Source organism: Bos taurus, chromosome 9 (genome assembly GCF_002263795.3).
Source record: "Bos taurus isolate L1 Dominette 01449 registration number 42190680 breed Hereford chromosome 9, ARS-UCD2.0, whole genome shotgun sequence".
Lineage (NCBI taxonomy): Eukaryota > Metazoa > Chordata > Mammalia > Artiodactyla > Bovidae > Bos > Bos taurus.
In genome coordinates this window covers 85,786,618-85,803,464 of record NC_037336.1, presented here as the reverse complement: position 1 = coordinate 85,803,464, position 16,847 = coordinate 85,786,618, and the positions used below count along the sequence as shown (strand labels likewise).

The following is a 16,847-nucleotide window of genomic DNA, read 5'->3' as shown; positions in this document are numbered from 1 at the left end:
TTATGGTTTATAATTTTAGAAAGCCCCCAAAAGATTTAACAATTTTGTATCAGGCCAACACTATAGGGATATTTTAGTTGTGACCTTGAAAGTCCTTAATCAAGGAAACACTTAAAATAGTGCTTTGTAAAAAGTGAAAGAAATGACCACTTGATGTTGTGTCTCCGTTACCCGAAATCTGGACACAGTTCAGCCACATGGCTCCCCAGGTTCCTGGCAAAGCTATATTCAGAAATGGAATGAAAGGCTATGCGGAGATGCACATACGGATGTAAGGTATTATTATAACTCCACAGTGATAACATAGCTCTCCTTGCACAAATATTTCCCAACTCTAAATTCCCCCAAATGTAAAAAGTTATCAATTATGAAACGATGACTTGCTTTACAAAATAACTCAACTTCACAAAACATTTCACCAGAATTGCTTCATCCTCATAAGGAACTCCAGATTCAAAAACATAATTCCAAGTTTTTCGGGAACACAGTTTGTATAAAGTGAAACAACTAAACAGGACTAAAATAGATGCTTGCAATGGACTCTAAGAGCTCTGTGCTTTATTTCCCTTGCTGGTGCTTTAATATTTCCATATACATTGTATTTTTTAAAATAAGCTGAATAGCATCATAATCAAATAATTGACAATTACAAATTTTTTGAAAAGAGATTTCACTGCAAGAATTTCAGGCACAGATCACCAACTCTTACCTACCAATTTTGTAAAAACAAACACTATGATTTACTAAAATGTATGCCTTGAGTAATGGAGAAGGAAATGGCAACCCACTCCAGTATTCTTGCCTGGAGAATCCCATGGAGGGAGGAGCCTGGTAGGCTAGTCCATGGGGTTGCAAAGAGTCGGACATGACTGAGCGACTTCATTCACTCACTCACTCATGCCTTGAGTAAAAAGCTTGAAATCCCAGAAAGACAGAGAGCATAAATTCCTTTAAACATTTTCTTAATCAGAAGGCAAACTGAACCTCAACACAGAAAGGTGAAAGCTTAAAATGAGAACTCTTACAACCTTCCTCCTGCAGGAGGTAAAGGAAAACACAAGTTACTAAAATAAAATGAAAAATATTAAAATACACATTCAGATGATTAACAAGGGATCCCGTTAAGTTCTCAACCAGAAACTCTTTTTAAAAACTCTGACACTCACAACAGAAGTTTGTTATTAATGAATAACAGCAGAGAACAGATTCCCCTCTGGCAAAGAGAAAGCTATTTTTCACTTCCCCTGGTAACTATCTTTAGTACTTCATACTCTTGGAAACCAAGAATGTGCATATGGATTTATTGTGAAACAACATGCAATTATCGACTGCCAGTTCTGGGGGTGGGGGAACCTATGAATCAACGCAAATGAAATCTTAAAGCATGACAGGCATCAATATAGGCATTGAGGTCTGGTGACAAAGACCTTATGATCTCTGAAACTTTCATGGCCTGGGCATTCCTGACTAGGGCCAGTGGGCTATTTACATCTCAGTATAAGCCCTGGCCCTCACACAAAAGATAATCAAAGCCCTGAACCCAAGGCAGCTGGAGTAGTACACAGTGGGAATTATCTGAAATTAATTACTTGCTATCAGGCAAATGGAGCATCAGTGAGAAGCAGTATTTTGGATGGAGTTTCTTGCTGAGTCTCCAGGAAAACACAGGACGGACTAAAGTCAGGTTAAGAGGGGCAAGTGTCACACACATCGGGATTACCATCAAGTACAAGCAAACCACTGCCAATGGTGGTCGGGCACAGTAATGAACGGTGTGACTGAACATGGTGTGGGTTGTTCGCACAGAGACAGCTAGCAAAGTACACGGGGTAGACAGCCTCTCTTCAGAAAACTCTCTCCAATGTTGAATAGACTGTCTTCATTCGCCAACATCTTTCAGTAACAAAGGCCAGGCATTCTGTTTTTTTGTTTGTTTGTTTTTAGCCATGCCACAGGGCATGGGGGAATCTTAGGTCCCTGACCAGGGATGGAACGTGTGACTCCTGCACTGCGAGCCGTCAGTCTTAACCACTGGACCGCCAGGAACGTCCCAGGACTGTAAGACATTCTAGAGCTTCTGGGAAATTGTGCTGAAAGTGGAGGGAGCATATGGTATCGCTGGCCCTCCGTCCAACTGGGAAAGGCTGAGCTTATTTTTGAGCCGTCTATGAAGAAGCAGTTTGCTGAGGAAATGATACCTAAGTGTGTGCATGAATCTCTGTGAGCAGGAGTGAGGGGGTTTTAACTTCTGCATCGTAAACACTACGGCGGCAGAGTCTCCCCTTTCACCTTTGCAACCTGAACACCTAGCACAAAGTGGCACATCCGAGCGCTCCACAAATGTCACCGAAGTGAACAAACAAATGCGCCAGAGAGTACCCGTTTAAGAAGTGCCCGTTTCTTTCTGACAGCTGATGTCAAGGTGATGGTTGTGATTTACCCTCTGAAAGGGGCTCAACAAACCAATACTTAATATAATGCTTTCTCAGCAACTGGTTTTATAGTAACTTTTTCCTAAATGCGACAAGCCTCTCTCCTTGCCATCTAACTATGTGAGGTTCTACCACTGTCCTGTTTCTCTGAATGGATAAAGTCTTATAACCTCTCCCTTGATGCAGATGCTATTAATCAGGACAGTACCCAGTGAGACGGACACCAAAGGACCCACTAGGGATGACTGGGGCTTTGTGATCTCTCTCCTTCGAGTTGGGTCTGAATCACAAAGAGTCCCAAGTTACGGTATTTATTCTTCATGATTCTTTGGATTCATGATTTACATTTATATTTTGTTAGTCTTTAGAACTAGAGGATAAGAGACCCAAAACGATGCATTGAAAACCACAGATATGGTTCCTTTGATGACCTCATAGTCCTAGGACATGCTGCTGGCTAGCATATGACACATTTATTATTATAAATGGTAAAGTCTCAGAACCTTGCACACAACACCATAACATGCAGTGTTTTCAAATGAATAACTCTGTGGGCCTTTTGTTTGTCTATTTGTTTGCTTTAGTTGCAATGGAATCTGGTGCTTGATTTAGGAAATCAGGGACAAGAAGATAGTGGGAGGGTTAAATTTACTATAGATATGCCATCATTTGTTACTTAAATGCAAAGCAAGTATAAAGACTGAGTCTGTAGTTGGAAGACATAAAACAAGCTCTTAAAAGCAGCCAAGAAGAATGACCACTCAAATACAAGCTTGTGCACTAAATATTTCTCAAACAGGCTATAGGAGCTGAACACTGTGCTAGGCATGCCTTTCTTGCTCAAGGAGCTCATAATTTCAACCTCAAGGAGGTTGATAGACAATTAATTCAGATACTCCAGGACACCTGTTAGGTTTTGTGTTGCAAGCTAATTTAACAAAGTGCCGAACAGAAAGCTATGAAAATATACTCGAGGATGCTGAAGTTTCAGAGGAGGTGGCAGCTGGACCTCACCTTGAAGGAGGCATGGATTTTTATCTGGAAAATATGGAGGAAGACCTTTCAGGAAATGCACAAATTAAAGCAGAGAGCATGAAAATACAAGTTCTGATCAGTAACGCATGCAGGCTCCAGTGTGGATGGAGTAGAGGCTGTTAGGGCAAAGGATGAAAGATGGGAGTAGAGAAACTGATTAAAGCCAGATCACATAGGGTCTTGAGTCTGCCAAAAATTTTGAAATTTATCTTGTAAAACTGGAAAACCATCAGCCTTTTGTGCATGCATGCAAGCTTAGTCACTCAGTCGTGTCCGACTTTTTGTGACTCGGTGGACTGTAGCCTGCCAGGCTCCTCTGTCCATGGAATTTTTCAGGCAAAAATACTGGAATGGGTTGCCACTTCCTCCTCCAGGGGTTCTTCCCAACCCAGGGATCGAATCCATGTCTCCTGCATTAGCAGGCAGATTCTCTACCATTGCACCACCTGGGAAGCTCCTCAGCCTTTTGTGAAACATAGGAATGTAAGAAAAGGCGTATATTTTGGAAAGATGACTGGCTGTATGGAGCATTAACAAGAGGAAACAAGAGACTGAAAACATGGAGGCAGAGTTGTTTCCAGAATTTAAGGAAGAAATGTCCTAATAAACAAAATCATTGTGTAAGAGATGAAAAAAAGCGAACTCCCTTCATTTTCATGTCATAAAGTTTGATGATCACACCATGAAATGTCTATTTGAAACTCTGGAACTCTAATTCCTATGATCTTGGTGGAACTCTTGGGAAGTATTGTTTTGGTCACTTTAAAATGAATAATAAAAGGCATCAAAACTGGAAGAGAAGAAATGAAATTGCCTCTGTTCTTGGGTGACATGGTCTTACATGCAGAAAACACTAAAGATTATACACAGGCACAGACACACTCTACTGGAGATAATAGCGAAATTCCACAAAGTTGCAGAGTACAAAATTAATGTATGAAAGTCAGTTCCATCTTTACATACTGATAATGAACATTTTGAAAAGAAAATTAATGTTATCATATGTAAAAATAACAATAAGAATAAAATACTTAAACTTAACCAAGGAGGCAAGACTTTAATACTGAAAACCACAAAACAATGCTGAAAGACCAATAAGATGTAAATAAATGGAAGGATAGCCTGTTTCATGGATTGGAAGACTTCATATTGTTAAGATGACAATACTACCCAAACTGATCTACAGATCCAAGGCAAGCCCTATCAAAATCTCATGGTTCTTTTTGCAGAAATAGAAAAATCCAGCCTAAAACTCATATGGAATCTCCAGGGATTTTAATAGCTAAAACAGTCTGAAAAAGAGCCAAGTTGGAAGGCTTACATATCCCAATTTCAAACCTTTCTACAAAGCAACATTAATCAAAAAGGACAGACATACGAACCAATGAATAAAATACGAGAGCCCAGAAATAAACCCTTACATATACAGTCAATTAATTTTCAAAAAGGGTACTAAAACCATTCAATGAAGAAAGGACAGTCTTTTCAACAAATGGTTCTGGGAAAACAAGGAATCTACCACAAAACAGTGAAGTTGGATGCATATGTTCTATCATATACCAACAGTAACCTAAAATGGGTCATAGACCTAAACTTAAGAGCTAAAACTGTAAACTCTTAAAAGAAAATCTTTACCACAATTATTTGGCAATGATTTCTTGGATATGATACCAAAAGCAAATGCAAATTAGATTTCAAAATTTAAAACTTTAATACCTCCAAGGACATTATCAAGAGAGTAAAAAGGTGGGACTTTCCTGGTAGTCTGCACGAGTTATATCCCTGGTCAGGGAACTAAGATCCCACATGCCACGAGGCATGGCCAAGAAAAAGAGTGAAAAGGCAACTCATAGAATGGGAAAGAATATTTACAAGTTATGTACCATATAAGGGATTAATATTCAGAATATATAAAGAACTCTTACAACTCAACAACCAACAGAACAAAAACACAATTGAAGAATGGGCAAATAACTTGATAAACACTTCTATAAAGAATATATTAAAATGGTCAAGCACATAAAAAAGGATGCTTAAACATTAGAGAAACCAAATCTTAGACCCTAGAGAAATCAAATCTAAACCACAATGAGATATCATTCTATACCCATTTGGAATGGCTGGGGGGGAATCAAAAGTGTTGGTGAGGAAGCAGAGAAATTAGAACCTCCATGTAGCTGTCAAGAGCGTGAAATGGTGTAGCTGCTGAGGAAAACGGAACAGCATCGCCTCAGAAAGTTAAACAGAGAAATTAGACAAAAGTGGTATCCATGTGCAGTGGGAATATTGTTCATCCATAGAAAGGGATGAAGTTCTAGTATAGTTGTAATAGGGATGAGTCTAGAAAACATGGGGCTAAGTGAAATAAACCAGACACAGAAGGACAACCATTGTATGAGTTCACTTCTATAGGCACTTTGTAAGTACCTAGACTAGTCATATTCATAGAGATGGGAAGTAAAATGTGGCTGCCAGGAGTTTGGAGAAGGTGGGGTGAGAATGGAGAGTTACTGTTTAAGAGTTATGGAATATCTGTGTCAGATAATGAAAAAGTTCAGGAAGTGGGTTGAGGAGATGGTTGTACAGCAAAGTGTATGTACCTAGTGCTACTGAATTGAACACTTAAAATGCTTATAATGGTAAATTTTAAGTTGTACTTGACCATAATAAAGCAGCATGAACCAACCAGCATGAACAGTACTATTCCAACTAGAGATTATCAGGTAAAGAAAAGAATAACACCTCAGAAGAGACGCCTCTTTTCAGATCCAGGTGGGAGGTGGTAATCGCAAAAAGAAGCCCAAAGGCTGAAATGGTGGAGGCTGTCCCTTTTTAGTAGAAGCGGTTAAGATGCTCAATGAGACAGTAAACTTACATTGCAGTTTGATGAGCCTTCAAATGTTGGGTAAGAACCGTCCGGCCAGTCGGCAGGATCCAAGGCAGTGGACTGCCGGTGCTGGGCCTCATACTCCTTGAGCTGCAACAAGAGAAAACAGAAGACTGAAACGGAAATAATGGCCCAGACTGTCTACCAAGCAGCAGAAGAATACTTTGGGCACCATCTTCATACTGTTGTTGGTGACCAAGTGCCAGCCAAAGCCAAAAGTCCCCAAACAGAAAGAAGATACAAGCTCTGTCTTGAAGGTTTTCATCTAAATCAAACCAAGAGACACAACAGACTCCTTGTATTCTGTATTCCAAAAAGAACCTTGATTTTCCTTCTCCAACACCCTCCAACATCAAGACTCATCTTTCTCAATTTAACTGGAAGTCTGATAACAGAACTTGTCTGTAGTCTGGCCTCTGGATTACCTCTCCTTGTAGAACACACAAGGTGTAGACTTGGGATATTTTAGTAAAACACGTGGAAGCCGGAGAGTGATTTTTAAAAATTGCTTGCTTGTCCTGACTGCCTCGAGTTCAGTTCAATGTTATCATCTAACAAATGTTACAGGATTTATTTGGGATCCTCTGGATGAGAGAACAATATGTTTAGAGACATTTAAAGTTTGACAAATGAGGTATTACAGAAAATTAACCAAGGTAACCTAGCAGAGTCAGGCACGACTGAGCGGCTTCACTTTCACTTTTCACTTTCGTGTATTGGAGAAGGAAATGGCAACCCACTCCAGTGTTCTTGCCTGGAGAATCCCAGGGACGGTGGAGCCTGGTGGGCTGCCGTCTATGGGGTCGCACAGAGTCGGACACGACTGAAGCGACTTAGCAGCAGCAGCAGCAACCTAGCAGAAGTAGATGAACAAGCTTTCTGAATGGCAATGTGAGAAGTTCTAGTTGTTTTCCTAAAAACAGGTAGAAATTTAGCTATCTGCATGATACAATTAAGTTGTCGCTGCATTAAAATTCTGTTATAAAGTGGTTTTTAGGTACAAATTTAAGATATTGATCAAATCACGGTCCACGAATCAAGACATCAAAGAACAGAAACAATATGACTTAATAGCCCAGGAGATGGTACCAGGACCGTCCTTTACCACTGGAGCTATGTGGATGTAGCAAAGCCATTCTACTAGAAAAAAAGCAAACTTCCAAAGCCTTATTTCTACTTTGAAATTTTTCTCTGTGCACACTTGTGACAGGAAATGGACTGGGTAAGGCAGACAATATTAACAAGTAAGGGTTCCCAAATAGCTTAACCTCCCTGTGCTTCAGTTCCTTCACATGGAAAACGTGATGACAATAAACTGTCTCACAGGACTATTATTAGAAAAAGTAAGATAACACAGCAAGCTTAACACACTGCACCCTTTGCAATAATAATATACTTATTATGATGGTATCATCGGGCTTCCCTGGTGACTCAGATGGGAAAGAATCCGTCTGCCAATGCTGGAGACGTGGGTTTGATCCCTGGGTTGGGAAGATCTCCTGGAGAATGGAATGGCTAGCCATTCCAGTATTCTTGCCTGGAGAACTCCGTGGACAGAGGCACTTGGCAGACTACAGTCCACGGGGCCGCAAAGAGTCGGACACAACTCAGTGACTAACATACACACATGATTATCACCCGTGTGGTTTCAGAGAGCTCAAAGTTCACATCAGTTCTGGACATCTGAACTTCTGCTATTCAGGCACTTAATATTATTTTAATCTTTGTAGTGTATTAGGGGGATTGATATGCTCTAATCTCTATAATACACTTAAGTGACATACTAGCATGCTCTTCCTTTCCAGAAGTGCATTATTCTTCCTGTATGAGCAAAACAGCTGCCCTCTGAAAAGGGAGGTTATCGTCTGCTTTTCAGGGTCCCTGCCACACTTTACTCAACATTAGCCCCAAGTTCCCTGAGGCACTAAATAAGCAGTTCATCTTCAGGAAAACAAAACGAAGTCCTCCCCAGTTAATCATAAACAGACAACATTTTTCTTTTGCTATCTGTCCATTTCCATCATTTATCTTGGAGCCTAAGAGTACATGTTGCTTCTTCTTTCTTTAAAAAAAAAAAAAATCATTTGTTGGTTGTATGGCTTGTGGGATCTTAGTTCCCCAATCAGGGATTGAACCCAGGCTCTTGGCAGTGAGTGGGTAGAGTCATAACCACTGGACCACAGGGGAATTTCCCACGTGCTTCTGATAAACATTCAGATTTGTGCTCTATCTAAATTTGCCTTGATTTTTAACTTACTAACTTAAAAAAAAAAACAAAAAAACCAAGATCTTTAATATTTTACAATGAAAAAAGCCTGGTTATTATTTACATAGTTACTCTTTTATAATCCACTCTGCTCCCAAAGACACTTGATGATGTTCATTTGAGAAACATGCGTATTTTAAAGCAAAGTTATGGAGCTTTACTTTAATTCTGGGAGTTTTTAAATAATGGCATTTTAAAGTGTGTGTGAGAGCATGTGTGTTGGTGTCTGTCCATCTGTCTATCTCAGGAGGAACGACTACCTTCACATCCCATTTTCCCAAGTCTTGTAGTTTTCTCATACTTGAAGTCTTGGACATAATTCTTAGAGGGATGGCCATCTTTAATAGGTTAATGCTTATCCTATTGTAAAGACTTTCATGGTGAGCAATTCTAAAATGTTCCCAATTCTGAGTGCTTATTATAAAGAACATTTATATTTAATCCAAGTCTCCTCCAGCTTCATTCATTTCCTTTTATTCTCTCCTCAGTAGAGATGAAAACAAAACCCTGTTCAGTACATCCTAAAGATGGACTGTTTAATAATCCTTCATATACTTGAAGACAGTGAATAAGTTCTTTTCTGCTTCTTTTCTGAGATAAATCCTTTCCAATTTCAGCCCACGAGACCTATTTTTAAAAAAACCCTCAATCACTTTGTTGCTCTCCTATGGCCTCTCTTCATGAGCCTTTAGCTGCCCACATTCCTATGATTGATGTGCAAGAGCTGCTACAAGGAAATGATTCAATAATATATGTGGGTTCTCAGCTCATAATTGCATGCTCTGGTATATCAGATGCCCAGACTCCCTTTTAAAAAAAAAGAAAAAAAAAACTGTTATCCAATTTCCCAGTTACCATAGATACGGACTCAGGCATACACCCTTCTCAGGAGAACTATCCAGGGTCAACAGTTTGAAGGAACTATTCAGTTAACAAAAAAATAAAAATCATTAAGTTAAGCTGCTGTCTTTTTAAATCACACACTGCTTACACCGAGTTAATTCGTAAACTTCATTCTCTTTAAATGCTTTTGCAACTTACAGTGGTGTTTCACATATTAGTTCCTTGCAACCTTTTTCATTTTTATCTTTGTATTGACAACTGGGTTTTTGGGAAGGTGAATCATGGACATACTCTTCACAGAGGGTAAATACTCATCAATCAGATCAAATCCATATAAACAAAGCACCGTGGGCCAAATTGTATTCATTTGAACATGGGAAAAATTTTCCCCGATATGGTGCTAGTGGTAAAGTCTCCTGCCAATGCAGTAGAATAAGAGACATGGGTTCAACCCCTGGGTGGGGAAGATCCCGTGGAGGAGGGCATGACAACCCAGTCCAGTAATCTTACCTGGAGAATTCCATGGACAGAGGAGCCTGGGAGACCACTGTCCATGGGGTCACAAGTGGGGACACGACTGAGTGACTTACACTTTCACTTTCACTTTAAAAGTTGCCCCGATACAGGAACACCGCATGATACACCCAGCCCAGAAGAGAGAAAACCTTCTCTCCTGCTGCTGGGCTGTCCTGTCAAAACTAACGTCTAGACTTTCTACCTAGGGGTCAGTTTTTGCCCCTAACTTTCCAATTAATTACTTAATTCATTAACATTACAAAAATAACATTGCACAACAATAACAAACTACATCAAGCAACAAATCGGGACACACGTTATTAGATACCTCCTAACAAATCAAAGAAAAATTACACCTTCTTAGTAAGTCAAGACCAACGCTAGAAATTTCTCACAGGGACCACATCACCATCTTGCAAACACAGGCTCAAATTGAATTCCTCAAACTGTAACAAGGCTGTGCAATATTATCTAAAGAGTGGTAAAATGATCACAGTACATTAATTATACTGTGCATTTAATTGTGTCTAAATAGCAGCATGCAGACTTATGATAAAACTAATCTGAATCTTTGAAATATATCTCAAAGTACACTAGTGTTTAAGGAACTCTGAACTGTGTTCCACATGCCCCAAGGGCTGTGCAAGTCAGTGCCCTGAATACCACGGATATTTACTAGCTAGTTTATATAAACTTTTAAGGGGCATAACTTTAGAAAATTCAATACAAAAAATGAATCGGAGGAGCTAATTATTAACATTATTTTCCAAGTTCCTCCTTAGCTACGCTGAATGTGAAAACACATAAAAATTTAAAAATGCAAATATTTTAACCTCTTGCAGAATGTCTTATGAAACAGAATTAGACAACTCTCTGAAACAGATTATAATAATTCTTTAGTAACAGAAAAGCATTAAATACCTATGGGTCTTTTAGTCTCTGACTGACAGTGGAAGAGACACATGTCTGATGTCAGGAAAGTCCATTCTTATCATGGTCATTATAGGAGGTCTAACTCTTGATGTTTCTTTTATACAGTGATCAAATAAACTTAGATCCTTGAGCTGATCATAAGCTAAAGGAGGCAGATCCTTGGTTTTTCTTGTTTTGTCTCTGGCTAAAAGGAAGCCCATCCAGATGCCAGAAGCCAAGAATGTATCTTGCTTTGCCAAGAGCCGGCTAACAAGGTCCCCTGCTATTTCATCATCTGTCAAAGGACACCCACCTTTGTGTGCAAAATCTAATAAAGCTTGGAAAATGTTATCAATTTTTTCTTTAATCTGTTTCTGGATTGCCTTATAGAAAACATTCTTGGTGTCTTGGTGGGCTCTATTCTATAGGCAAAGGCAGCCAGCCTGGCAACAGCCAGGCTCCAGGACTAAAACTCCATCCACGTCCACACAGCTGTGCCACCTTTTCATGGAGTTGACTCCTGGTTTGACTCCATGCAAACAATGGCTAGCTGATAAAGGTTTCAGCTCAGAAAGGGCATCTAATTTTTTTTCCTCCCCAACTTTGAAAGTATTCTTTTGTTTCCTTTTCAATTATAGAAACGTGCCCCTCAAGTTGACAGTGTTAACTTTTGACTGTGTTAACTCAGTTGATGCTTTTAACATTTTCTTCTGCTCCAAGAAAACTGAGTTTGATGCATGCTATGCAACTCTCTTGCCAAACACGGATGCTGTCAGGATGAGCAGACAGCTTCTGCATTCAGAGCTTCCATTTTATGACTACACAAGGCATGTAACAGTATCACTCCCCAGACTGTAAGGACACAACTTGCCCACCATGGTAAAATATGGTAATATAGGTCTGTGTTTCTCACATGCATTTTCTAGGAATTCAACTGGGCTTTTCCAAGTTGGCAACCCACTCCAGTACTCTTCCCTGGAAAATCCCATGGACGGAGGAGCCTGGTAGGCTGCAGTCCATGGGGTCGCTAAGAGTTGGACACAACTGAGCAACTTCACCTTCCCTTTCCACTTTAATGCATTGGAGAAGGAAATGGCAACCCACTCCAGTGTTCTTGCCTGGAGAATCCCAGGGACAGGGGAGCCTGGTGGGCTGCCGTCTATGGGGTTGCACAGAATCGGACACGACTGAAGTGACTTAGCAGCAGCAGCAGCATGACACGCTCAAGGAATGGCACTGTAGAGAAGATGTACGGTGGATGTATTGCCCCAGCTAGGTTGGGTGGCTAAAGGTGGGTGGGGCAGTGGGAGACCAGACTGAGGGTGAAGGGCAGGTGAAAGTGATCAGCAGCATGGACAGGATGTTGTCACTTGTCACCTTCTTCATCACTGCCCCAGCCCAGCTTCAGCCCACCAGGGATGCTGGCGGTTGAGATCACCCCTGCTCCTCTTCAATAGAGCGAGAGAAGCCGGCAGGCGGGCATCTGGTGGTGACCTTAGACCTCAGGTCTCCTAGGACAGGTCCCACCTCCCACTGCCCTCAGGCATTTTTTTCCCCGAGGATTGTCTCAGCAACATATTAAATGTTTTTTTAAATTACTGATGTGTACAGTCGGGTATTCTATAAATTTAGCTGGGTTTTCCTGATGGCTCAGCAGTAAAAAATCCGCCTGCCAATGCACGCAACCCAGGTTCGATCCCTGTGTCAGGAAGATTTCCTGGAGAGGGAAATGGCAACTCACTCCAGTATTCTTGCCTGGAAAATCCCATGAACAGAGGAGCCTGGAGGGCTACAGTCCATGGGGTCGCAGGAGTCGGACACGACTTAAGTGATTAAACCATCTCTCAGTATGTTTGTCACTATTTCAAGGTTTCATGCCTTCAAGATTCTGTTTCATGGTAAAGTCATACCTCACTCAATGATTCCTTAGTGACCTGAAATTCTAAATCTGCCTAATTTATGACTTGTCTACCATGTGAACCAAGTATTCAAAGTCAAAGTCAAGAATTAATCAGTCAGTTAGTTGGGCAACAAAGTGGGAAATCTCTTAGGAACTGCTATCTTGCTATCATAAATGCTATTCCAGTGTCCTAAAGGCTTCTTTTAATGCCTAATTTAACTCAGAGCAACACACACACACACACACACACACACACACACACACAATAAACTGTAATTAATATCTACTTAGAAATGAAAGCAAGCAAAAGTTTAAGGTTTAGAGATATAGCTTGTCTTTTTATTCAAAGTTTAATTTGTGGAAGGCTTCTTTTAGAACTAGCGTTTATAATGGTTCCGTTTAACTTTTCCTTGGTGTTTACTGAGTAATCTATCATTATCAGTCTATCCATTTACCCTTTGATGCCCCTGTCCTAGTCTCTTTGAGCTGCTATAACCAATCACCATAGACCGGGTGGCTTATAAACAACAGAAATTTCTCATAGTGCTGGAGGCTGGGAAGTCCAAGATCAAGGAGGTGGCAGATTTAGTGTCTGATGATGCCTGACTTCCTGGTTCACAGACAGCATGTGTCCTCACACAGGGGAAGGGGTAAAGGAGCTCCCCATGGCCTCTGTTATAAGCTCACTAATCCCATTCATAAGGGCTCCACTCTGAAGAGCTAATCACCTTCCAAAGGTCTCATCTCCAAATTAGGATTTAATATATAAATTTGGGGGGATGGGGGGAGGACAAAAACATTTAGTCTATAGCCATCCTCAACATTTTTCAATGTAAGGAGGTCAGGTGCTCACAAATGTAAACCAGACATCCACACTCTTACCCGAGCAAGCGCTTCTTCGATGGTGATCATCTTTTCCTTGACCATCATCATCAACTGAATCCGTTCCTCATCACTCATTGTTATCTCGCTTGCAACGTAACCCACATCTTCTCCTAGAGATCAAAGAAGAAAAACAATAAGAATGAGAAAGATAACAGAAAGATAAAACAGGATGCCAGTCTTGATTGTGTGTCATCTAGGACTAAAGGATGTGATTCAGGACCCTGTTCTTGATGGAGCCACAGGAGCAGGAATGGGCTGCATTTGGGGAAGCCAGTGAGCCCGTCTCATTGGAAAATAGCTCCAGGAACATATGGATGTTACCATGGAAACAAATCCTTCAAAATGATCAGAGATTTTGTGACAGAGGGTATAGTGGAGGAGGTTTGGAAGAAGACTAACAGGGAGTTTGGAGTGACCAGGCAGGCAGAGACCCAATTTAAAGATCCAGTTAGAGGAGACAAGCACTCCTGGGCTTCTTCAGACAAGGGTTGTCCGTGTCCTTCCAGTTCAAACATTAACAAGAAGAAAATGTTTCTATGGAAGATGGAAAGAGAATCCTCTTTCAAGACAGAGAACTTGAAGGTCACAGTGTCTGCCGCAGAGCAAAGCTCACAGCCTGGTAAAAGCCTGTGAAGTGTGTTAGTCACTCAGTCGTGTCCAGCTCCTTGCGTCCCTTGTGGACTGCAGCCCGCCAAGCTCTTCTTTCCATGGAACTCTCCAGGCAAGAATACAGGAGTAGGTAAAAGCCTAGATTTTTATAAAACAGTTTGACTGGTGTTCCTCAGGGGACATGCACAAGTAAATATAATCACAGGCGTGAAGTATTTTCAGTTCATTAGAAGAAAGGTACTATCTATGTGGATATCTGCAAGTGCCTCTGTCATAAATATGTTTCCACCCTGTGAGGGGAACTCAACTTCCAGTCTGGAATTGAAGGCAGCCAGAACTGCAGAGGGAAAGAGAACTCCTCGATTAGCATCCCTTGGCAGAGTTTTCCTGAAAAGCGAACATAGCCATCTGCTCTCAATACGAGAGCCACGTTGGCGTAGGTGCCTCTGATCAGCGCGTGGGGAGGTTATGTCAGGCGCAGACGTGCTGTCACATGTAGCTGGAGTTCTTACCCCTCACCTTTCTCCTCCACCACGTCTTTCCCACACACACATCACCACCATCGGTGTCGTCAGGATGCTGCACTACGGACTAAACGAGTCTGGCTGCAGACTTGTGGGAATGCATCGCGGTCAGAACCTACCTTGGAATTTATGTTCCCCCGTGTTTCCTTATCTCATTTCCATTTTGTAATCAATCAGTCCAGAAACACCGCTCAAGTTCCCTTCGCCACTCAGTCCCCTTGTGCGAGAAGAGTGATGGTGTGTGCCAGGTAAGGGGAGAGAGAGCCTTGGCGGTGATTCATTTTACTATCTGCAACACCTCCGGTGGTGGAGGGAGTTGCTTGGGTTTAAAAAGAAATCCACGTGAGCCGATGAACTGTTGGCTTCCTCCCGCCGTCTCTCTCCTTTTCTTCCTTTCTACATAAGATTTTGTTAGAATCCGGGGTTTACTTTGAATCTCAAGTGATGCTGGGTGTGTCCCCAAAAAGGAGAAACTGTGAATGTTTAAGTATAACTCCCTTAGAGCAAGACAACTTAAATAAGCCCACTGACGACTGCCAAGGAACCAGGTGTGCCCCTGGCATACAGGCTGCCCGTGTTTCTCGTTTCCGTGTGTATGAATAAGTGTGTATTCTGCACAGGGTAGGACACTGAGATTTCGTGAAAGAAAAGAAGTCATGCCAGTGGTGAGCAACTAAAAATGTTCATCTAATGATAACCTTATCCAGCCAGACTGCAATCTGGAAGTAGCTTTGTTTCCCCTCCCTGTCTGAATGCTGGAGAAACATAAATTATATAACTGGGCCTCAAAGGGATGACATATTTACTTACTATATAAACAACAACAAAAGACATGGCCAAGAGGAGGGCAGGACTCCCTTCACAAAGCAGCCTGGGCAAATTCCCATGATGTCAGCCCATTAGACAGAGTTTCCAGGGGCAACAGCCCCGTAACTGTCCCTGCCACAGAAAAGCACCAGAGTTCAGAAGACTGCAAAGGCCCCAAGTGGCAGGGCAGGGGGGAGGGTCCAAAACTAACAAACGCCAAGACTTTCTAGACCCTTTTAGGGCCAATCTTGGCCAGGAAAGATCTCCCTGAGGTTGATGTGATTGAGAAAAGGAAAGATTTGGTCTCTGCTGTCAGATCTATGGAAAGAAAGGGCTGTGAACTCTTTCCATTTTGTTTTCTTTGATTTAAAAAAAAAAAGAAAAGAAAAAAAGAAAACCCACTGGGATGAAGTCTTAAAGTAATGATAGGAATGTCAGAAAAGCTGAACAGTTTATGGGCACATGCAATGACTTATTCTAACTTACAGCATCCGTTTAGATTAGCAGCCCAAACGTCTTAACATTTTAGAGCTGAAAGGACCTACTGTCCGCCAGCTGTGTTACAGTACCTTTTGAAGTCTGTCTCATTATTCCTTTCTGATTCTTTCGGAAGTTCTGCCAGAAATACTTATTTTTCTTCTTCCAATCTCCCTTTCCTTTAAAAAAAAAAAAGGCACAAGCAATAAATTCATTAATAACCAAAGTAACCTCTTCCTTACAATTCAAAGCTTGTCAGAATACTTTGATTTCACAAAAAAAGACAGTTTTTCTCTTTCAGTTTTGTGAAAAGACTTAGAAATGCCTATAAAGTTGTTTAAAAGAAATGCAAATTTCCTAAGAGCAAGAAATGGTACAATGGAGTTAAGATGAGAAATAAAGAAACATCAAAAAAAAAAGCAGGCAAAACATGCATACTTATACTCACTTTGATGTCTGTTTAACTACTGTGTCTAATTCTGCCTTGTCTTGTGGTATAGTTTCCCCCCTTGGTCTCAGCCACAATGATTTCAACTGAACCACAAATAGGATGCTTTAAAAAGTTAACTTTGTTTTTGTTATTTCTGTTGTTGATCTACCCTTGATTTTTTTCTGTTATCCCAGCTTTGTGAAGAGAACAGAATGGTTGATGTATGCTGGGCACACTGGTGAGTCAGGCTGGTTTCACAGGTCTGTGGGGCTGACCCACCCTTCTCCCTTTGGTGTGGGTCTAGCTATGACATGGGCGGGGTGT

The 16,847-nt window shown here is 41.1% G+C and overlaps 1 protein-coding gene and 1 pseudogene across 1 annotated transcript in view; both read right to left on the bottom strand.

Moving 5' to 3' along the window:
- Positions 1-16,847, bottom strand: part of SASH1 (SAM and SH3 domain containing 1) — a 189,715-nt gene that overhangs the window by 56,236 nt on the left and 116,632 nt on the right. Inside the window, exons 6-8 of the mRNA XM_002690315.6 lie at positions 16,186-16,272; positions 13,674-13,786; positions 6,343-6,444 (exon numbers count right to left, since the gene is read on the bottom strand). Coding sequence (XP_002690361.2) covers positions 6,343-6,444; positions 13,674-13,786; positions 16,186-16,272 — 302 coding nt within the window. The remainder of the gene's footprint in view (positions 1-6,342; positions 6,445-13,673; positions 13,787-16,185; positions 16,273-16,847) is intronic.
- On the bottom strand, positions 6,451-13,667 carry LOC132346131 (lanosterol 14-alpha demethylase-like; annotated as a pseudogene).